This window comes from Bicyclus anynana, chromosome 9 (assembly GCF_947172395.1).
Source record: "Bicyclus anynana chromosome 9, ilBicAnyn1.1, whole genome shotgun sequence".
Lineage (NCBI taxonomy): Eukaryota > Metazoa > Arthropoda > Insecta > Lepidoptera > Nymphalidae > Bicyclus > Bicyclus anynana.
Window position 1 is genome coordinate 10,908,001 of NC_069091.1, and position 23,171 is coordinate 10,931,171.

Sequence of the window (23,171 nt, forward strand, 5' to 3'; positions counted from 1 at the left end):
AAGTAACCAAGCAGTGAAAGTAATCAAGCGTCTTATTAACACGATCTAAATATCAAAACATAAACATTCTGAATTCTACGAGTATTTTCCACTTCCAAGGTGCAACGGAGCGAACGAACGGTTTAAAACAGAATCAGATGAAAATCAACTAAATTGTCTTCGATATCTCGGCCATGGGCGAAGACGGACGGAGCTATGGCGGCAGCCAAGATAATACTGACGAAATAACCAATAATATAAACAAAGAAATTATTTATTTTATTGGCTACTTGTTTTGTTCCATTATATTACCGGATAAAGTAAATAGTTACAGAGAGTTTTTGTAGTCATATTTTAGAAAGATAACCTATTTTGTACTGGTGAAAATATAATTGAGAGATTAGTACCCGGGTAATAGCACTAAATGAATATCAATTAATATTAAAGCTTTAGCAACAGTTCGAGATCTAATTGAAAGGTTAGGTTAATAGATTTAAAAAGAATGGTGAAAAATATAATTAAAAGCATGACATTGCTGTTTGTATTATTTGTTAAAAAAATATTATCGTAGGGCGACAATTTTCCTAGCATCATTTGCTCTACTATTATTTTTATTACGTTTCAGTGAAATAATTTAAATTCAGAAATATGTTTAATGAACTCATTGTTGTTTTTGTCAGAAATGGTTACGAGCATCGAATAACAATAGGTATGTTAAATGTAAGTCATTGTTTCCATTGTTTTTAATCAAAAATTGTGTCGATCATTACCTATTATTTGTAGCACAACAAAGAAAGTTCTCGTAATATACCAAGCATGAAGCATCAAGGAAAAACCACGCCCTTCCGTCCAATCAACTATCGAGTAATATAATTTTTTAAAGAGTAAGTTTGTTAAATACATAAGTAATTTAAATTTTAACAATAAATAGAAATTTTAACGATTATCATCAGATACAAAGACTACAATTAATCATTCGACCCTGACAACAAATTGGATGCAAGCACTGTCAATTGCAATCATTGCCCAATGTAGGTGCGAGTAAATCAATTTACTATTTATAAAACGAGTTTACAATAATAATTTCCATAAACGAATCGATTGCAGATAAGGTAACACCAAAGATGCAGCTAGTTTTTGTGCTGGGCACTTTAGCCCTCGTCGCTTTTACGAGCGCAAGGGAAATCATAGAGAAACGCGACGTTGATCTAGAACCGGCGGCGTCCCACCATTTCGAAAAGGGTGGAGGTAAGGAACATCATCACCACCACCATCATGGCCACGAAGAGAAAGGCCACAAGGAACATAAGGGACACCACCACCACGAACACGGGCACAAGGGCCATCACGACCACGAAGGGCACAAAGGACAGCACCACGACCACGGCGAACACAAGAAACACCACCACCACGAGGACGGCCACCACCACCATCACCACCACGGCGAGAAAGGTGAGAAAGGACACGGATTTGAAGAGAAGGGCCACTATCACAAGGGACACTCGACTAAAGGACATCACGGAGTGCACAAAATAGACGAGTTCAAGAAGAACAAACACTTCCACGACAAGCACGGAGAGTCCGGCTATCACGAGGGCCACGGAGGCCACCACGAAGACCACGGCCACAAGAAGGGCGGCCACTTCCACCACGGTCACAAACACGACGGCCACCATGAGCATCACCACGGCAAGAAGGGACACCACGAGAAGGGAGGCCACCATCACGAGCACGAGGGTCACCACGACGAGGGCGGCCATCATGAGCATCACCACCACCACAGCGGCCACGGAAAAAAAGGAGGCCACGAAGACCACAAACACTGGGGCTTCAAAAAGGGACATTAAGCAGTAGTCATTGTATAAAGTAGAGATGTTATGTTTTCATATGTATTGTTATTTAATTTATAATTTATATAAGCACCTGTAAATATACACATTTTAATATAATTTGTAATTTATTCATAAAGTGATTTTAAGTTAAATATAAATGTCATCAGCTGAACGATTCGAATTTAACGCGAACTATTAATACATATTAATAGTGACAGTAAATTGGAATCGCTATTTAACAGATGAGTAAAAATAATGCCTTATTTTAACCAAGTAATATTTTAAGTAGCTACTTGAGAAATTGATTTTCTGTTCAAGTATTTTCGTACTTTTTGCTCGACTTGAAATAAACTGAAGGACGGTCAAGAGTTTCACTTTTCACTCAATGTTTTGAATACAAGTTAGGTACAAAGTAATATTATATTTTATCAAAATAACTTTATCAGGCTAGACGGATCCCATTTACACAGAAGCCCGGGTAACTTCAATTTAATTAACGCTTATTTAAGTATTATTACTTTATTTTAATTAAAGCTCATATAAATTATAATCTCTAATACTAAATTCTCGTGTCGCGTTGTTTCTCAAACTCAAATATATGCATATCGGGTAGGTCTAACGATCAACATCTACTTTTCAGGGTTCAGATAAGGGTGGACCACCCCAAATGTTTTTAATCCCTAGAAATACCTAATTAATAAGCTAATATTTTCGATTAGGCTTTAAGTGACATGATCAATGATCATCATCTATTGATCTAATACTAGGTGACGCACCGCGGTTTCAACCGTGTAGGTCCCGTTCCCGAGAGAAAACGATGATAAAATAGCCTATGACACTCACAAACAACGTGGCTTTCTATTGGGAAAATAATTTACAAAATTTGCTAATACTATCGGTTGTAGACTTAGACAGTAATATTTAGTACACAAACCCAATGCGTCGACGTATTAATATTGACGTATTGAAATCATTTTTTTATCTAATTCTGACAGAACCATTGTATGTTTGTTTCAACACACTAATCTCTGAAACTACTAATTGGATTGTAAAAGTTTTTGTAGGTTTACGAGGCTTTCTTTAAAGAGGGAGGGGCGGAACTTTGTATGTAAATCTATTCTTTAAAATTCAAATAAAAGTGTTTTCCATATTTTCCACTTCCATACATATATACTTATCTACATAGTCAAAATTTGAATTGGCTTATTCAAAATTATAAAAATAAGCTTGCTTGCAAAAAATAAGGTGTAGGTACCAATCAAGTAATCATTCACTACATTCTTTTTCATCGTATTTTCGTTTTTGCTATCATCTAACATTATATTTTCAACGAAATGACACAATAATCGTCATTTTACGTAAAGTAACATTAGTCTAGTAGTGGTAGTAGCAGGCAGTAACTTTATTTTACGTTATTTTGTTAAAATATTAATGTTAGATGATTGTTGAAACAAAATATTATTGCCACTTGATGTAAAATGGCGTAGTCAATGTAATTTCGTAGAAATAACTATGTTAGATGATCACAAAAACGAAATACGACGAAAATCGATGTAGTGACTCATTGTTTGAATGGTACACTGAGATACATAATAAGGCCGCAGAGCTACCCTATATATTAGTGACTTAATCATGGACTACTAATACTAATATATCTATAATAAGTTACAGTAGGCACATGATTAATTTATTTTGAATAACTACTAGATACCCGTGCAGTAAATAAAATTCGATCGTAATTCAGTAAAATGTTTTAGTTTTCCAGTGTGTTCTAGATTTTTTAAGAGATTTTTGGGAGACATTATCAGCCTATTTTAATTTTTAACAGCCCACACCACAGGCACAAGAACTGTGAGCAGTGACATCGTAGAAAAAAAATAATTATTGCACTCAAAGCTTTTCTATAAAACATTGTTTATAAAATTATATGTAAATATTATGTAATTCAATCCGCAATATTTAACAATAATCAGATTTTTTAAATATTAATTACAGCAGCTAAAGCTTTAGATAAATATAAAATTTTGAAAAACCCCCGAATGTTATGATATTATTAATTACACTCTCGATCAAATCATTAATATTCTCTTTCAGTGCGCTTTCATTTGAGACTACTCGAGTATATTTGCAGACATTTGGTTATTCTTTCCCACTTTCAACCCCGACACGCTATGGGATATAGCGTGGGGTATTGGTATCGGTATTTTTGGCATTAAATGGGTTTAAAGTGCTAATTATATATGGACCTACACCTTTTTTATATATTTTTTTTTTCTATCAAAATCAAAATTAATTTTAAGTGGGCGTAGTATACATTATCTTTTGAAACGTCAAGGTTGTGTATTTGCAAATATCTACCAACGGTGCGGAAGGCAGGTTCTGGTCTCAGGGAGGTTCTGCGAAGAGCATGCAAGAAACTCGACAGTTTCTCTTTTAAAAAATCATACAGTATTATAATTTACAATTTTTACAATCATTACAATTTCTTATATATTTACTATAAGAATTATTACTACAGGCCCAGGCTTATCACCTTGTAGGAAAGGAAATATGGAACTTAGACCCATCACGCTGCCACAATGCGGGTTGGCGGTATACGTCATATATAGAGATACAATTATTACAAGTACTTTCAAAAGAACCTTGACCTTTTTGTTCGTTGAATAACCACCAAGATACATTTCAGCAATCAACCGTTTGCGTCGATTGTAGAAGATAAATTAATTGAATTATTTTATTTGTTGCTGCATGTTTTTGCCGTTACCAATTCATCAGGCTCTGTATTAGATTCTATTTTAAACGATCTATATAGTAGATTTTATTTTAAACGATACAAAACTTCGTGTCCATTTGAAGCCATTAAATGACGCTGTTAGTTAATACATTAAGTGAAACTGTTTTGTAAGTGGAAAAAGAAAGAACAAGATTTGTTAGTCACTGATCGTGTTTTGTCTACCAGTAAATTAAAGGCTTTCAATCTATCTATTATTTAACTTCTTCTGGCACAAGCGGACAAGCCCCATGACAGAAACGCTTAAGCTATTTCTCCCATCATGCCAGAAAGATTTCTTTTTTTTTTTAATTATTTGCGAGTTGTAAACAGATGGATGAAGATCGTTTCTGATTCGGATTTGACTATCAGCAATAGATGGAGTGATTCAAGGGGAAAGTTATTTTTATTGTACGAAAAGTACAATATTTAAAAAAAATATATATTTATAGTACAAAAAAGAGGTTTAAAAAGCGTAGCGTGCGTTTTTTCCGCTTGGCAGCGATCGTTGTTGGGTGCGGGGTGTGCCATAAGATAACCTGAAATATAACAGTTAGTTTCACAGTTAGTTTCACTCTTGAAAGTTTGTCGCTATTTACGATAATAGTACGTATTATGAATGTCATAAGGCAACTGTCGCCCGCACCATGCTACAGCACACATAGTATAGTATCTACATAGCACACGTGCGAAGCCTGGTCGCTAGTAATTAATAAGACGTGAATACTTAAGACGGAATACTGATAAACCTTTCACACTAGGTAATTACCGAGCGAGTTGGGGACTTAGCGACACGTCATGTCACCACGCGGCAGATTTATAGCGCCAGCGTCTCATTAATCCTTCACACGCTAGCTAAAGCTATCGAGACATTTCAGTAATTAGGTATCGAAAAGGTTATTTTTACTCATCGCCCAGCTCTACCAGCTTTTAGAATTGTATTAATGAAGCTTTTGAATTAATGCGTAGGAAATGGAACGATTGCCTGTAGTAGCCAGATATTCCTCAATTCATAAAGGCTGAAAGTTTTTACCATAATTACTTACATGGCCTGACAGTATAGTATAGTTTAATGATGTCTTTGAAAAGTTAGCACGTTTCATCCTCCATTGTCCAGACAATATACATAATACAAGGTAGGTCATATTTTGACATTTTCCCTGGTATATCTTGAAAAGGAAACATGATGTCTCAAGTACCTTACCAGTCCCTTAACTTCGTGACAACCTTTCGCTAGTGACCCTAAAAGTTACGTTAGTACTATAAATAATTAAAGTACGGTAAAGGGACCCATAATATAACGGTATTTTTCGAAGGGTTACCGCGAAACTAAGTCTGAGAACTATGACATGATATGTCATATTATGCCTGGAAAAAACGCTAAATCAAAACTCATTTAGTTCAAGTAGCCTTAATTTACAAACACTTTTCAAGCAAACGTCATGTCACTTGAATATTTCTATAGACCACCGGTTTGGAAGGCAGGTTTTGCTGAGAAGAGGCGGCAAGAAACACAACAGTTGCTCCTTTAAAAAATCATTAGCTTTATTTTATTTTATTTCTTTATTTATTATTCTACAAAATAAATCTTAAATTAAGTCTGACCATTATGCAACACAAACTAATGTTGGTTTTACTGAAAAGATAAAAAAGAACAATCATTAGCGGGTAGCAAAATAAACAGCATAATAATTTTTTTTTTTTTTTCTTTAAAATAAATAAATATACTTAAACAATACACATCACTATCTAGCCCCAAAGTAAGCATACAGAGTAGCTTGTGTTATGGGTGCTAAGATAGTTGATATTATAATATTAATATACAATTATATACTACATATAAATACTTATATAATGTATAAATACACACAGACACTGGAAAACATCCATGCTCATCACACAAAAATTTTCCAGTTGTGGGAATCGAACCCACGGCCGTGGATGCAGAAAGCAGGGTCACTACCCACTGCGCCACGCGGCCGTCATAATTGTGTAATAAGTGTGCCGCTGCTTTGACGGTACACAGGTTGTCTCAAAAAGTATTATTTCAATTTCCACCCATGCATCGTATATTCGTAATATCTTTTAAAAACATTTTTGACCGTGTTTGGAAGATCGTTAAAAATAGTTCTACATTAAATTTTAGTTAAACAATAAATTCCAACCTTCGCTTACCACACCCATTATAGTCGGTTATGGTTCTGGACTCTTCAAACCTTCCAAAACCATCACATTTCGAACCATAATTGTCGATACTTACCTGTGGTAGGAGCATAGACACACAAACTTGCAGTCTTCACAAAATGAGGTATGTCTGACTATCGCAAGCTTTTAGTCCAAAACGGTTTAGCGTAACATGACGACGTGCTGCGACACAATTTCGGTTCCATTCGGCGTCAAATTAAATCCTCCACTAATGGTGTACACATATGTAGCGTGGATGAGGGATCATTCCGCTAATGAATTAAATACAGCTGCAAGCTACTGGCGGCATTACTTCGTATTCAGTTGTGTAGTTCTATGTTCTCTAGGTATACTTAATATTATAAAGAAGTAAAGTTTGTTGCCTAACTCCTTTCATTCCAAGAGACTCGTGCTTGAGCCGAATATGGGTTGTTTATGATGATGTTGATGATGATGAAAGTAGTGTTTTGGGGGTAATCTATGGAGCTACTGAACCGATTGTGAAAACTCTTTTACCACTAGAATGCCACGTTATTTGTGAGTGTCATAGGCTATATTTTATCCCCATATTCTCACGGGAACGGGAAATAGGTTAAACCGCGGGGCGACGGCTAGTTGTGTTATATAATCGGAATGAGCAAATAATTATTTTATTGGTTTTAAATGAAATGTTATTGTATAGCAGTAGACAGTAGAATAGGTACCTAGTAGTTGCCCCGTTTAAAGTTACTTATGCTCCATGGAAAACCTTTCCTACACCTGTCTAATATATATAACATAAAATTGAAAATTTTGAAAACCCCCGAAGGTCGTGAATCAATATTCTCTTTCAGTGCGCTTTCATTTGAGACCCCACTCGAGTATATTTGCAGACATTTGTTTATTCTTCCCCACTTATTATTTATTATTATTATTTTATTTATTTATCAACAACAAATTATCTATAGCAAACAGCAGCACAATCGTTCGTCTGCTTAGGGCCCAATTCTAAGTAACTCAAGGTCACAAGATAGACATCTCATTTTATATTTATTTGGTTTTGGTTGATTAGTAGGTACTGGAAACCTCATTGCATAAATTGGACTCTTGTAATAGGTGTTTTATAACAATAGCAAAAAACGTGAATAATAAAATAATTAAAAGTTTATGACGATATTTTCGCTGACGTCTTTGTTGTTTATATCCGTATCAATCATAATTTGTTCAGCTATTTAAACGTAAAAGGCTTTAGACTAAAACCTAGATATATAATGATTTATTTATTTTGCTATTCTCCGCGAAAAGCCGACGAACCCATGCGAACTGAACGCCGAACGACGAACTCAGGTCCGGCAAAATACTCTCTACGTACGTTTCACCCCGAAATCGAAGCATCCTCAGGAGATGTTGTCTCTACAACGTGCAAATTACACGTTATAGAGTTTGTTGTGTAGAGAGTTGTATTTTATCGGACCTAGGTGACGTTGACGCAGGGGTCATAGGGGTAGGGAAGAAGTGCACATAAGACAAAGCGAAGCTTGACCTAGTCCAAGATAGTATAAAATAAAAATTAAAGAAATATTTTTTTTTAGTCTTAACAAGTTCTTGACTGCAATCTCACCTGATAGTTATAGATAGATAGTAAGTGATGATGCAATCTTAGATGGAAACGGGATAACCTGTTAGGTGTAGCATAATTTTTTTTTCGGTTTTCGTTTTTCACAAAACCCGTTTCGGTTTGTACACGATATCGTACCGGAACGCAAAATCGCTTGTCGGTACGTCTTTGCCGGTAGGGTGGTAACTAACCACAGCCGAAGCCTCCCACCAGCCGATATTTGTAATAATACATTATAGGAATATATTATAGGAAGGTAAAGATATAAGAATATAGCGATCAATTAGAGCAAATGCCCTATGGCTTAAATGCCTCAGCAGCGTCGGTGGGATTAGTGTCAAATGAGCCATAAATCTGCCACGAGACGTGACGTCACACGTCGCTAAGGCCGCAGTCGCTCGTTAATTAGTGTAAAAGTTTTATCAGAGGATCCAATCTTGTAACATCAATGCTTACCTGAGACTGCGGTCTCTAAATAGTAGAAAGATATTATCGAGTTATCTGACGAACCACTTTTCCTGAAAGGAATACAGCCTTTAAGCGATATTACAATATTGTTCGTTTTAACATTTAACTTGCAATGCAAATTAGTATATCAAAATACAGTCTCTGAAAACCTGAATACCTACACTGAATGAAGTTGAATACAAACTCACTGAATACCTTCTTCCAATTGAAGCTTGGCGGTCATGTGTAGAAATCTCTTTCGATCTTTTGCAATTTTTTTAAGCTGTGTCTAAGTTAACCTGGTCCACTCTTTGACGTCATCTATCCACTTTCTTCACTGTCTTCCTGAAGCACGTTTTTCGGGTATCTTACCTTTAAAGATCAACCTAGGAAACTCATAGAGATATCACCTTTACAGATGCCCGAAAAATGCAATTTTGATGATTGACACGGTCACTATTGGCTCTTTTTAAAACTAGAGCATTTGAGATGAAGTGTTTGTTTCTTAACCCCCACATCTCAAAAGCTTGCGACCGGCGACAACACTCTTTTTTCAGGGCCCATGTCTCGCAACCATTGAAAAGGATGGACCAAACACTTGGAACCGATATCTTGTAGGAAAATCTTAGGGTCGCTAAATAATGGATATTTTATTTTATAAAATGCAACCTTTTCTTGTCCAATTCTGAATTTTATTTCTTCTCTAACAATTAACTATTTTGATTATCTATACTAAAAGTTGGCTGTAATTTCGCCAGACGGTGTAACGTGTCTTATTTTGAATATGAACGTTATTTCCGATATTCGCAAATCAAACCACAGCACATAGTAGATACGTGTTCAAGGAATATAGACGAAGTCTGCTATGTCTAATGGTCTTAAGAAAGAAGAAGATAAGGTAGGAAACTCGGGAACTACAGGGGAACTATCTTACGCAAACTTTTCGTTGTGAGAGTAAATAATTCGCTCTGCGTCTGCGTCTATAGCTTCGACCCACCACATTTTACCAAAACATAAAACTAGCCGTCTGTTACAAGAATGGGAGACCGGTAAAGGCCACACCGTGCCTCCGAACATCCAGTTACCGATTAATCTCCAAACACAACCAGCACAATCTTGTAAATATGTTACTAGGTATTAATCATAAATCAAACTATAACAATAGTTATATATACAGTTAGTTAGTTAGTTGGACAATTGATTTATTCTAAGAAAACTATTGTAAATTGTAATGTTTTTGCAACTCTTCCAAGGAGCGCACCTCTTACAGTTTAATTCAAGAACGGATTGCACAAATTTCTTTATTAGCAGTTGCACAAAAGTAACAAACCACTAGAATGTTCTGAGTTCTTTGTATTCAGTCTGAAATTGTAAACATTGTATAGGTACAAACATTTCAGAAACCAAATTACCAAACGTCTCAAAATAAATTTATTTTGCAAGGATTGGCAGAAATACAGTCTGGAATCTCATGAACCGTAGGATTTCATACAGAACGGTATAGCTTTAGTTATACCATACTATGACTGTTAGGGAACATTGCCTCAAATATCTACTTGGGTATACAGCGACGATACGGTATTACCGAAGCTGTGTAGTAATAAGTTTACCGAACTGCATTCGATGTAGAGCAATCTCTGCATACAACGGTATTCAATTATTTATGTCGGAATATCGCCTGAATGCTAGTAAATTTGAACACTTTTAGCTATTAATTAAATTTCGTAATAATATATAAACCACTGGTTAAATTCCATAATAACATTACACAAATGTTGTATAATGTTCGAGATACCCATTTAGTTTTTATTACGGTGTTTATTACGCAGCGATTGCGGTGTTTAAAATGGATTGATGGCACCTTAATCCGAAAACAGGCATTAGATTCCACTGTATTATTAAATTTTCATCTGTCATGGCACAGACCGAGCACGGTAGCTTGTAGTTCTTGCGGTTATTAGCATATTTTATACGTAACAACCGAGACACAGCCGCAATTCAGTTCAATTTCAAACTGACTAGTGGTTTTGAAAATTAATATCAAACAGATTTCGATTAAATATAGAACACCTAATCGATAAATGTTTTCAATGATCACAGTTATGGCAAATAATGATTTAACACTAAAATAATAACACAAAAGTAACAGTTCATTCAGATGAATAATAAATAACGTTTTTAATTATATAAAAATATAAATACTTATCTTTAAAGTAACTTTAAAAACTACGATGCTAAACTACACATAATTACATGAGATACCGAGTCAGATTCAACTTTTGGGCGTACTTACTCGTACAATACACAATTACACAATAAATAAATAACAGACCAGACTTGCAACAGGTATTAGCCATGTCAATTTTAAAATATTAAAGTCTATTTGTTTGTTTGTGTCGTAAGTCTCAGTGACCTTGTCTGTACACGTGTTTCTTGTGATGTTCGAGTCCCTCTTTCTTGGCGTGGTCGCGGTGATGATGATGATGTTCATCATGTCCTGCGGAATCGTCGTGTCCTTTGTGTACACGATGGTGACCTCCTTTCTCGTGATGACCCATCTCACCATGTTCATGTACATGATGCCCTCCGTCGTGATGGCCTTTCTTAAAGTGACCACCCTTCTTGTGGCCATGTTCTTCATGGAAACCACCATGGTGCTCCTCGTGACCAGAATCTCCATCTTCGTGGAAAAAGTGTTTGTCTTTCTTAAACTCATCCAGTTTATGTACCTCGTGGTGTCCCTTTGTGGAATGACCTTTATTATAATGGCCCTTCTCTTCGTACTTTTGACCTTTCTCACCTTTTTCATCCCTGTGGTGTTCATTATAATGTCCGTCAGCATTATGGTGTTCCTCCTTGTAACCACCGTGGTCATCATATTCGCCCTTATGTTGTTCTCTATCGTGATGACCCTTTTTTCCTTCTTCTTCATGGTGAGCACCTTGATATGCTTTATGGCCTTTTTCTTCGTGTTCATCTAAATGATGTGCGTGATGCTCTCTGCCTCCACCTCTTTTAAATTCACCATTCTGACTGGGTTCTTTCTTATGTTCAGAAGCGGCATCTTGCTGGTCGTAATTTTTTTGTTTTCTTCTGTGTTCAGAAGCGGCATCTTGTTGATCAATTCTTTTTTGTTTTCGCTTTCTTTTGTGTTCAAAGCTGCCATCTTGCTGGTCAACTAGTTTTTGTTTTCGCTTTCTTTTATGTTCAGAGGCGGCATCTTGCTGGTCAATTATTTTTTGTTTCCGTTTTCCTTTATATTCAGAAGCGGCATCTTGCTGATCAATTATTGCTTCTTTTCTCTTATGTTCAGAAGCGGCATCTGGGTGATCACTTATTTGTTGATTTGTCTCATGCTCAGAAGCGGCATCTTGCTGATCATTATTTTTTTGTTTTGACTCATTCTCAGAAGCGGCATCTTGTTGATCATTAATTTTTTGTTTTGTCTCATGCTCAGAAACGGCATCTTGCTGATCAATTATCGCTTCTTTCCTCTCATGTTCAGAAGCGGCATCTGGCTGATCACTTATTTTTTGATTTGTCTCATGCTCAGAAATGTCATCTCGCTGATCAGTTATTTTTTGTTCTCTCTCACGTTCAGAAACAGCATCTTCCTGGTCGTTATTTTTTTGTTTTTCATTGTGTTCCGAAGCAGCATCTATTTGGTCGATTATTTTTTCGGTTTGCTTCTCCACCAGCGAGTCTACCGGCTTCTCTACTGGATTCACATGCTTTTTAGGTAGCCTCCGCGCATGTGCCGCGACAATTAAAACTAATACTAACACTAACCTCATGCTTCTTCGTTATTACGAAGGCCTTATGCAGTGAACTTATTGTTTAAAATTGGCGACATTATTGATGGCGCAGCAGTTTTATATAAGGAGTTGTGTAAGCCCTGTCAAGTGACGCGTCGCGAGACAATCTCGGCGGCTTATTGTTGCAAGAACACCAAACTGTTTCTAGACAGTAACTAGTTTTATAGCTACGTTAACTATATAATACGCAATTGCGATTTAGTTAAGTAATTTGCTTAGAAAACGATTTTAAGGCCTCCATAATAATGTTACGATGGCTGTGAACGCGAAATTGGAGATAATTTTCTCGCTCATCTCGTTACTACGTGCACTCATCTTTCACGTCTTTCACGGCCTCTCGCGAAATTTAATTCCCCACGAGTAGGTATTCCTTCGGTGATGAATGTACCTGATATCATATTCATAATTTAACATTTCTTATTAAGTATACTTTACAATTTTTTTGTTAATGTTGGTATTATTTATGAATCGTAATAAATTAAAACATTTTATTATTTTGCAACTACTTATGAACTTATCGGTAACACGGAAAGAAGAATATAACTGTCTTAATTTATTAGGTACTTAGGTTACTACTATCTCTAGCTTTGCCCTGTCGTGATATTTTATTTTGGTTAATCATTAACTCTCCTACCTTTGCCGTTATTAGATATTTAATATTGTAAATAATGATTATTTTAAACGAGCAACTGCTGAGTTTCTTGCCACCTCTTCTCAGTAGAATATACCTTCTGGACCGGTAGACATAACCGTAAACATATACATGTACAAATAGACAAGAATTCAAACTCATAAACTCATAAAGTAAATCAAATTCCGTTTATTAACTTAATATTCGAAAGCATAACTTTTACGTTATTGAAGGAAGGTTAATTTTTAATAAATTAAACGAAGCTTGAAAAATTCAAGGTTTAACTTTGGTACTTACCTTATATTGTATTAAATATTAAATATGAACCAAAAACGAAATAAAGCCACTCTGCCGAAATTCGTTCCAACCAACATCAGAAGGTCGTTGAGCAAACTACCTAACTATTGTCATGTCAACTGCGAGTAGGTACCTAAATCTGAATATAGGTACCTACTCGGAGTTGGCAAATAAGTTTCAAATAGCTTCTTCAAATGGCTTCTTGGACCCACCCTTCGGAAGATACTCGGAAACCGTTGAATCAGCTTCCACCTTCACACATGAAGCAAAAATACAAGAAATTGTAACTTTGAGATATGTTGTAAATTATAATAATAATAGCAGCAACAGAAATACAACCTCGAAATTTTTTTCTAATACGTATATGAGATCAGCCTGGTGACAGACGAACTGACAGACAGCTGCGAATTCTTAGTAATAGGGTCCCGTTTAACCATTTGGGTACAGAACTCTAACTTCGTTGAGTTTCGTTGACTTATAAGCTTAATTAGATTTTTAATTATTTTCATGTCCGACTCGCACTTGTCCATTTTTTATCTACTAAATGAAGAAGCTCACTTAACCTTTAAATCCATATCTTCGCTCGCTTCGCTAGAGACTACCCTTTAGTTATAATTCGTTACCCTAGGCAAGGTTTTCACATTCGGTACCAAAGAACGATCAAATTATATCACAAGTATACAGTGCTTACCCTAACGGTGTTAATCTATACTAATATTGTAAATGCGAAAGTAAGTCTATCTGTCTGTCTGTTACCGAAATGAATTTTGGTATTTTGATAAAAATAGGACCTTCGAGCAGAACACAGGCTAATTTTTATCCCTATAATAAAAAGAGAAGGGGATGAAATAGGAGTTGTAAGTTTTTAAGAAAGCGACAGCGATAGCTATATCGACAGTAGTAGGTATCCACTAAGAACGGATTTTACGATAGGGCTGGATCAAAGAGGTCTGGGCGGACGAAGTCGCGGGCGTCCGCTAGTTGATTATAATTAAAGGTTGAAATAATGAGAAATCTGGAAGAATAACTGATTTTTTGATGATGTTTGATTGACAAAAACCAGCTTACGACTAGATAGGTTTCAGGTATTTTAAATTTTTTGAACTTTGATTTTACAGATCGTGTGATCAGGACAATTTGGATGCGGGCGGATCAAGAAAGAGATTATTACGAGTGTTTAATATCCCATCTACTTCTTTGTGCCTGAGATGAGTAACGTGAGCAGGGGCGTAGCCAGCCCCGTTTCAGCCGTATCAATGATACGGAGTCCCCGGACAACAGCTTACCCTTACGTATGAAAGCAAAAATAAATTGGTAAAATGTAATCCACAATCTGACTTGATCTGGTTCTTCCCAGAAAAAATCATATATGTAATGAACTGCATATAGAGATTCACTTTTGAAATGACAAAAGACAAAAAAAAGCAATATTTTTTTCCCGGTTTAGCCTGCGCCCAAAAATGGAAACATCTTAAAAGATAAGTTACTCTCACAGTCATATTTGTTATAAGCAAGCATTTTTGATTATTTTGTGAGAAATCTTTACCAGCCCTCCTTAATTACTTAAGGGGGGCTGGTGAAGATTGTGTAAAAATGGTGTGCATCCAACAAATTTTGATACAGGGCCCCTCCAAGGCACGGTACGCCACTGAACGTTAGTAGAATCCGTACTTCCATACATAAAAGAATACTTATGGTAAAAGTACGCTTTATGTTTCTTAAAGACCTCCTCTATCTTCCAGTGAGGGGTTAGGCCAACAGTCCACCACGCTGGCCCAATGCAAATTGGCAGACTTCACACACGCAGAGAATTTAAAATCTCTCTGGTATGCAGGTTTCCTCACTATGTTTTTCCTTCGCTATTTGAGACACGTGATATATAATTTCTTAAAATGCACACAACTGAAAAGTTGGAGGTGCATGCCCCGGACCGACCATTCGAACCCACACCCTCCGGAATCGGAAGCAGAGGTGAAATCCACTGGGCTATCTCTATTTGATAATAAATGTAGGTATGATGCGAAAATGGGCTTGTTTGTTACGTTTTCACGGCTAAACCGATTTTAAAAATTATTTCGCCAATGGAAAGCTACATTAGCGAGTAATATAGGTTATATTTTAACCCCGTATTCATACGGGAACGAGAACTATGCGTGTGAAACCGCTGGGCATCCAATAGTCATATATACATATCTATTTGTATAGCTATGTTTATATTGAATTTTCAGCTATATTTCAAATACGCCTAATTGCTTAATTAAATATCCAAAACTATGATAAAGTTTAAAATATAGAACCCACAAATCTAAACTCACATCAATAACGGCTCTCAGCCTATCGCACATTACCGTCTTGACCGTAAGCTCTGGGCAAGATTAATCTCCGATTCTACGAGATAACTTACCGTCTGTTCGACCTGCAGCGTACGTACCGATTTATTGAGAAATGATTTTTTTCCATTTCAATGCAAGTAATTTCCACTACTAAACGGTCGATTGCCTAAAAGGTTATTTTGTTGACGACTAGATAGGGCAATCTAGGGCACCGATCTACTTTCCCAACATTATTTTGAGCTCGTGATCTCGTCGGGAAATGCTGCTGTGAACCACGCCAACAGTTTTATGTAACGTTGTTGTTGCAAGCAAACGTTCTGTGAAATTGTTTTGGTTTAGGCACAATGCTCCTACGAGTGGCAATGAAATTTTGTTATTACAATTGTAAACAAAGATTGAAATTCAATTTTTTAATTAACAAAACATCACAGTCAATATAACAATACTAACGAAAACACTTAACAAAACTTAAATTAATGAAATCCTAGTTAATGGCATATTAGCAGTTATTGTACAAAACGCAGTCATTGGCTCGGCGAGGAGCTTATTTGTGTCCCTTCTTGTAGCCCCAGTGCTTGTGGTCCTCGTGGCCGCCCTTCTTCCCGTGATCATGGTGATGATGATGATGCTCGTGATGACCGCCCTCATCGTGATGGTCCTTGTGGTCGTGATGGTGTCCTCCCTTCTCGTGGTGGCCCTTTTTGCCGTGTTCGTGGTGGTGGTGTCCGCCGTGCTTGTGGCCTTTGTGGTGGCCGCCACCCTTCTTGTGTCCGTGCTCCTCGTGGTGTCCTCCATGGTGTTCGTGATGGCCGCCTTCGTGATGGTGGTCGTGGAAGTGTTTCTCCTTCTTGAATTCGTCGTTTTTGTGCACTCCATGATGTCCTTTAGTGGAGTGTCCTTTGTGGTAATGTCCCTCCTCATGGTGACCGTGCCCTTTGTGACCCTTTTCCCCGTGGTGATGTTCGTGATGGTGTCCGTCGTCGTGGTGGTGGTGCTTCTTGTGGCCGCCGTGCTCGTCGTGGTGGCCTTTGTGGCCTTCGTGGTGGTGGTGGCCCTTTTTGCCGTGCTCGTGGTGATGGTGGCCCTTGTAGCCCTTGTGCCCTTTCTCACCGTGGTCGTGGTGGTGGTGCTCGTGATGCTCGTGGCCACCACCCTTGTCCCACTTGCCGCCCTTGTCGGACGCGGCCGGCTCCAGGTCAGCCTCGCGCTTCTCCCGGGGCACCTCCCGGCAGCTGGCGTACGCCACCGCCGCCAGCACGACACAGCACAGCAATGCACTCCTCATGATTGTCACTGTATCGGTGAAATCGACAACAGTGACTGATAGTTTCGTCGATGGCCGTTAACTTTTTATACTGAATACTTCCTTTAGTTAAAACTTGTGTAACACGATTTTGAACACCAAGGTTGCGGTTGTGTCGCATTGCATTGCTGAAACTGCTAACTCTCTTGAAGAAACTTGCATTGATCATTATTCATTTGTTGCATTGTGAAAAGCGCGTTTCCGGTGTTAATGTAGCTAAAGAAACTATCATCTTTTAAAAGTTGTTGAAAAAAAAATTAGCGTTCCCTTCAGGCTTCGCCATTAATAATTGTAGGTTTCATGGATTCCACCTGGATTTTATAATTATTTACTCGTATGTAAGACTTGGTCGCTGACTATGGGCCTTATTAGAATGCTCAAAGTCTCTCAGCGGGCGATGGAGCGAGCTATGCTTGGAGTTTCTCTGCGTGATCGAATCAGGAATGAGGAGATCCGCAGTCGAACCAAAGTCACTGACATAGCTCAGCGAGTCGCGAAGCTGAAGTGGCAATGGGCGGGCCACATAATTCGAAGAGCCGATGGACGTTGGGATCCCAAAGTGCTGGAATGGCGACCCCGCACCGGAAAGCGCAGTGTTGGGCGACCCCCCAATAGGTGGACCGAGGATATCAAGCGGGTTGCAGGGAGCCGCTGGATGCTGGCGGCTCGAGATCGTTGTGCTTGGAGGTCCATGCAAGAAGCCTATGTCCAGCTGTGGACGTCTATCGGCTGATAAGGTAAGGTAAGTATTTGGGTTGTATCTGATTTTTTTTACGAGAATCTATTAAAGTTGTTATGAAAAATAATATTTGCCATATTTTTTGTGTATGACCAAAAGTCCAGCTGATTGGGATCGAACCCAGAGGTCATCTTTCAGTGTCGAGTTAACCGTGAAGCTATTGTCCTAGTACCTATTATCTCATTATCATCGCGTACACGACAGGGATGCGTATTTAATATCATCATTAACAACTCACTTCAATGTGATTCGGCTCTCTGTTGAGCACGAGTTTACTCTCAAAATGAGGGGTTAGCCTAACCCCTGGCTGAGCCATTTCTTGAAGTGCACTTAACTGAAAAATTAGAGGTGCATGCCCCGGACCGGATTCGAACCTACGCCTCTATATCCTGGGCTATCACGTCTTTTACCGACCCAAGTAGGTTGACTCACTCTCAGTTTCTCCGTAATAATATACCTACAGTTGACAGAATAATGAGAAACATACCTACTAGCGATGGGTCACCCTACTTGACGCCATGAAATTCAATCAATTAATCTCAACGCTATTGTGCAAAATACTCAATTATTCTGTTATTTAAAAATTGTTCGTTGGGACACCAGTGTTTACTGAGGCACAATTATCCGCTAACTTTAGTATCCGCGACGTATAATAAAGTGGGCGGATAATTGTGCCTCTGAGTATATATTATTTTCACATAATATTTATTAAGTTTCGTTAACACAGTTGCAGGAAGTAAAATTACAAACACGATTTATATTTTCCTTACTTTATTCATACAATCTTCAACAAAATAATGAATTAAAAACTACATATTATTATTACAATCAATATTCTGTTAACTATACTAAACCCCTATTAAATTCAAATTAAATATATTTAATCCATCCATATAATTTTATATAATAAATCACAATATCAACTTTCAGTTGACAAAATTATTTTAACTAAAGGAACATACTCTAAACATTTCACACAATACACAAGTGTTACACACTTTAAGAATAATGATCACCAATTAAAGTGGCATTTAGCAGCAGCGTGAAGCGAAAATTATATCGATATTAGACAATACATTATAAGTATTATTTTCACTTGGCATATTTTCATATTTATTTTCAAAATTATTTTCACTTGACACCACAATACATTCACACACAGTGCTTCTGCGTAAAATCCACGCTTACCAAACATCACAAGTGTGTGGATTGTGTTTGTCATGATTAACGAAAACGCTTCAGGAGGAAAATTCACTAACTTTGACGTATGTCACTTGGCATATACGAAATTGAGATTCTAAGTAGAAGGTCATCCGGTGCATCGGTAGATGGATGGAACCATTCGTGGATATCATACAATAGGTAGAAAACATATTTTTTCAGTTCATTTGATGTTTATTTTAGTTGTTATTGAAGACCAAATTAGTGAATAGGCCAGCTGAGTGTCGATCTTTTGTCATTTAACAATTTAACAAAGGAGTAGTGTTTGCGACGCGTAAGTGCGTTTATGAAAATATATGTATTCTATTCTTGGGTGGAAACAAGGATAACAATGAGTGTATATGAATTTTTAAAAATCTTGAAAAAAAATAACGGCAATTCACTGTAGAAAATGCCTACGCACGATATGAAAATGTGTTGATTTCCCATAAACTATAATACAAGCCCACACAACAATAGTAATAAAATGGCAATTTATTGTAGTAGACATTATATTATAATGAATACTTCAATTGGTTCACTTTATTATTGAAATATTAAGTCTTTATATAAGCCAATATAGTCTTTATTAAACTTATAATTATTGCTTTTTGTTATACTAAACAAATATATAAACACACCAAAATTAGGCAACTCAGATCACAAGCCGCTCATTTCATTTGAACTTCATGTAAAATTCGCCTCATTTATATTACATCGAGTCGTGTTAATCCAGCTACATCGCAAATTTGCCTTATGAATTTCATTAATGCCAATATTTTTTTTTTATACTTTTATTCTATTTAAACTCATTAATAATGAAACTTAATGTAATTCTTCATCTACTTGAACAGTAAATAACAGGCGTATGCTGTAACATTTCATGATAGATGCTATAAAGGCATGTTACAAATCGCAAATTACAACAAGATCATAGATACAGATAAATTGACAGCTTTCTTAGAAAACCATAGAGAAAGTAAATTCGAAAGCTGAAATCGAAACGGTAAAATAAATGAAATACGATGCTATTAAAAGGCAGACTGTAAATCTTGTAGCTTATTCTCGTAAGAAAATAATACGGAATAAACCATAGACAAAGTAAAACCTATTTGAGGAAATATACTCAGAGGCGCAATTAACTTTAATTTACTTGAGTCATAATAAAGTAGGCGGATAATTGTGCCTCTGAGTATATGCAAATACAAATTATTACCTTTTTTACCTTTATTAAACAAAATAATTTTAATTATTTTGACATATGTGTAATCATGATATACATAAATATTGTGTGTACATACAATGCGATACAATGTGAGAACATACTTAAGTTTACCTAATCGAACCGTACATAACAGCAGGAATAGTTGCCTACATACAGCTAACAAATCTGCACTCTGCGAGATTATTGTATAGATTTAACATAAGTATACTTCATGGAAATAACTGAAATTATTATAACTAAATACTAAAAAAATGGTTATGCTTTACGTTCAGTATTATGGATAATGAACAAGACGAGCCGCCATTTTGATTTTTAATATCTGTTTAATGTTGAGAGAGACTTTTACAAATCATTTCGCATACAACGCATTTATGACATTATTCTGGAACGTTAAACCGCATAAGTCGCTAAGCTACCTACAAAGGTATACTAAAGCCAAACTCAATGTGCAATGTTTATGAAAAAAAAAATTAAAAATGAGGGTATAAATCGTTTTATATAAAATTATAATTTTAATTAAATTGTTCTTCATTTTAAATGTATCTGCACTAATATTATAAGTTTGTATTTTTGTACGTAATGTTTAAACTTAAAAACTTCTGGACCGATTTGAAAATTTCTTTCACCAATAGAAAGTTACTTTATCAGGGAGTAACATAGGCTATATTTTATCCCCGCATTCCACGGGAGTAGGAACTACGGGGGTGACACCGTTAGGTATAGTGGCATGCGTTTTCTCCGTATATTTTCAATTTGTTTGTTGATAAACATTCCTCATCGCGTTTGGCGTACAGAGGGCCTAGTGGCAGTTTGATACTGTTACTATCGCGTTAACGTAAACGCGAATTTCTAAGGAATTGAAACAGCGCCATCTAGTGGCACTACTGCACAACTGTTTCAATTCCATATATATTCGCGTTTACGTCAACGCGATAGTAAGAGTATGAAAATATTGAAAACTCCCACTAAGCATACTGAAAACTAATTTATAATATTAGTATGGAGTATAGACAACAATGAAAAAGTTCCAGCCAATGAGCTCGCAGTGCAGTGCAGTACAGTAGTTTGACTAATTAAAGTACACTGAATTAGTCCGGCAAATTAAAAAAAAATCCGAGTAAAATTATATTGGAATAAGTTTGATATTTACAATTTTTTTTTATCTAATTTCGTGTCATACTATAACTTTTTTACTAGTATCTTTGTCTTTTGTGCAGCTTTGATTTTTTAACAATGTTTTATGTATATAATATATTTTAAAATTTCAAGTTGGAATATTTTAATTAAATAATTAATTTAATAAAAAATAATTAATGAATTGCATTTTATAAAACTCACTTCGTTCGATTTATTGCAACTCGTGCTTTAATGACCGTCATTAAACCAACCGTTTCATAATCATACTATTATATGGGTATTAATTTCACACATATGCGCTTTTTAACAAATATGAGTAGTTTTTTTTTTAATTTGCCAGTTGATTTCAGTGTCAAGTTTCAGTAGTAGTGTTATGCAGGCGTCTAGTTGAGATGGAAGCCCCGCTCGTTGGTGGCGGCGAGCAGCCGCTCCCGCAGCACCTCCTTGCACGAGTACTCCGGCAGCTTGAGGTAGTGCACGCACGTGTTCACCGACGGGTACGAGCCGTCGCCGGCGTCCACCTGTCACCAAATGAGGGTACTTGACTCATATCATATTCAATACTAACACCCGCCCTTAGACCTCTTTAATCCAGTTTTTTTTTTTGTTCTTTACAAGTTACCCCTTGACTACAATCTCACCTGATGGTAAGTGACGATGTAGTCTTAGATGGAAGTGGGCTAACTTGTAAGGAGGAGGATGAAAATCCACACCCCTTTTGGTTTCTACACGGCATCGTACCGGAACGCTAAATCGCTTGGCGGAGGGTGGTAACTAGCCACGGCCGAAGCCTCCCACCAGCCAGACCTGGACCAATTAAGAAAATCTCAATCTGCCCAGCCGGGGATCGAACCCAGGACCTCCGTTTTGTAAATCCACCGCGCATACCACTGCGCCACGGAGGCCGTCATAACTCATATCATATTCAATACTAACGGACGCCCGCAAGTTCGTCCGCCCTTAGACCTCTTTAATCCAGTTACAGTAAAAATGGAGTAACTTCTCCCGTTTTCCCAACATTTCCTACTACTACTCTGCTAATATTGATCGTAACGTGGTGAAAAGGATACTATAACCTGCCCAGGAGTATGAAGAATAATTGTACCAAGTTTCATTAAAATCCGTGGAGTAGTTTTTGTTTCTATGACGAACATACAGACAGACAGAAATTTTACTGATTGCATTTTTGGCATCAGTCTCAATCACTCATAGTAGTCACTGATAGTTATTTTGGAAATATACTTCATGTACAGAATTGACCTCTCTACAGATATATTATAAGTATAGATCAACAATATTCGTATAGTATATGGAATAAAGGTCTGAAATATATCGATATTGATTAATAAAAATTAGGGATTTCATAGAATATAATTCATAATACTTAATTTAAAAATTATGTATTTTTTCAATTTTTCCTAGTCAAAAACGTTGTCGTCCATTTTGTGACGTCACAATGCTACTTGATGTACTAAAAGTCAATGTCCAACGCTCCGTTTGATAAAGGATTTGTTAACGTGACGTCATAAAATAGTTACAATATAGACCATCATTGCCGACAGCGTTTTGGTTCGTATTGTCAAAAAATATTTAAAATTAAAATTTTCATGTAATCACTTATAAAATCATGTAATCACGTATCAAAAAAATATGATAAATACAAGTCAAATAGCTTATTAAGA

General features: G+C 36.6%; 4 protein-coding genes across 4 annotated transcripts in view; 1 reads left to right on the forward strand and 3 right to left on the reverse strand.

Annotated features, from left to right (window-relative positions):
- The first annotated feature begins 1,032 nt into the window (after window positions 1-1,032).
- On the forward strand, window positions 1,033-1,897 carry LOC112043888 (histidine-rich glycoprotein-like). The gene has a single exon (XM_024079550.2). The coding sequence runs from the start codon at window positions 1,104-1,106 to the stop codon at window positions 1,824-1,826; it is 723 nt and encodes a 240-aa protein (XP_023935318.1). The 5' UTR covers window positions 1,033-1,103; the 3' UTR covers window positions 1,827-1,897.
- A 9,198-nt stretch (window positions 1,898-11,095) lies between these two features.
- On the reverse strand, window positions 11,096-12,603 carry LOC112043974 (sarcoplasmic reticulum histidine-rich calcium-binding protein-like). Its single transcript, XM_024079675.2, has one exon. It carries the CDS (start codon window positions 12,601-12,603, stop codon window positions 11,215-11,217), a length of 1,389 nt encoding a protein of 462 aa, XP_023935443.1. The 3' UTR covers window positions 11,096-11,214.
- Window positions 12,604-16,315: 3,712 nt separating this feature from the next.
- On the reverse strand, window positions 16,316-17,186 carry LOC112043889 (histidine-rich glycoprotein-like). Its single transcript, XM_024079551.2, has one exon. It carries the CDS (start codon window positions 17,168-17,170, stop codon window positions 16,430-16,432), a length of 741 nt encoding a protein of 246 aa, XP_023935319.1. The 5' UTR covers window positions 17,171-17,186; the 3' UTR covers window positions 16,316-16,429.
- Window positions 17,187-18,681: 1,495 nt separating this feature from the next.
- Window positions 18,682-23,171, reverse strand: part of LOC112043899 (E3 ubiquitin-protein ligase HECTD1) — a 47,705-nt gene continuing 43,215 nt past the window's right edge. Inside the window, exon 47 of the mRNA XM_052883358.1 lies at window positions 18,682-22,010. Within this exon, the coding sequence (XP_052739318.1) occupies window positions 21,873-22,010 (138 nt within the window). The 3' untranslated portion in view covers window positions 18,682-21,872. The remainder of the gene's footprint in view (window positions 22,011-23,171) is intronic.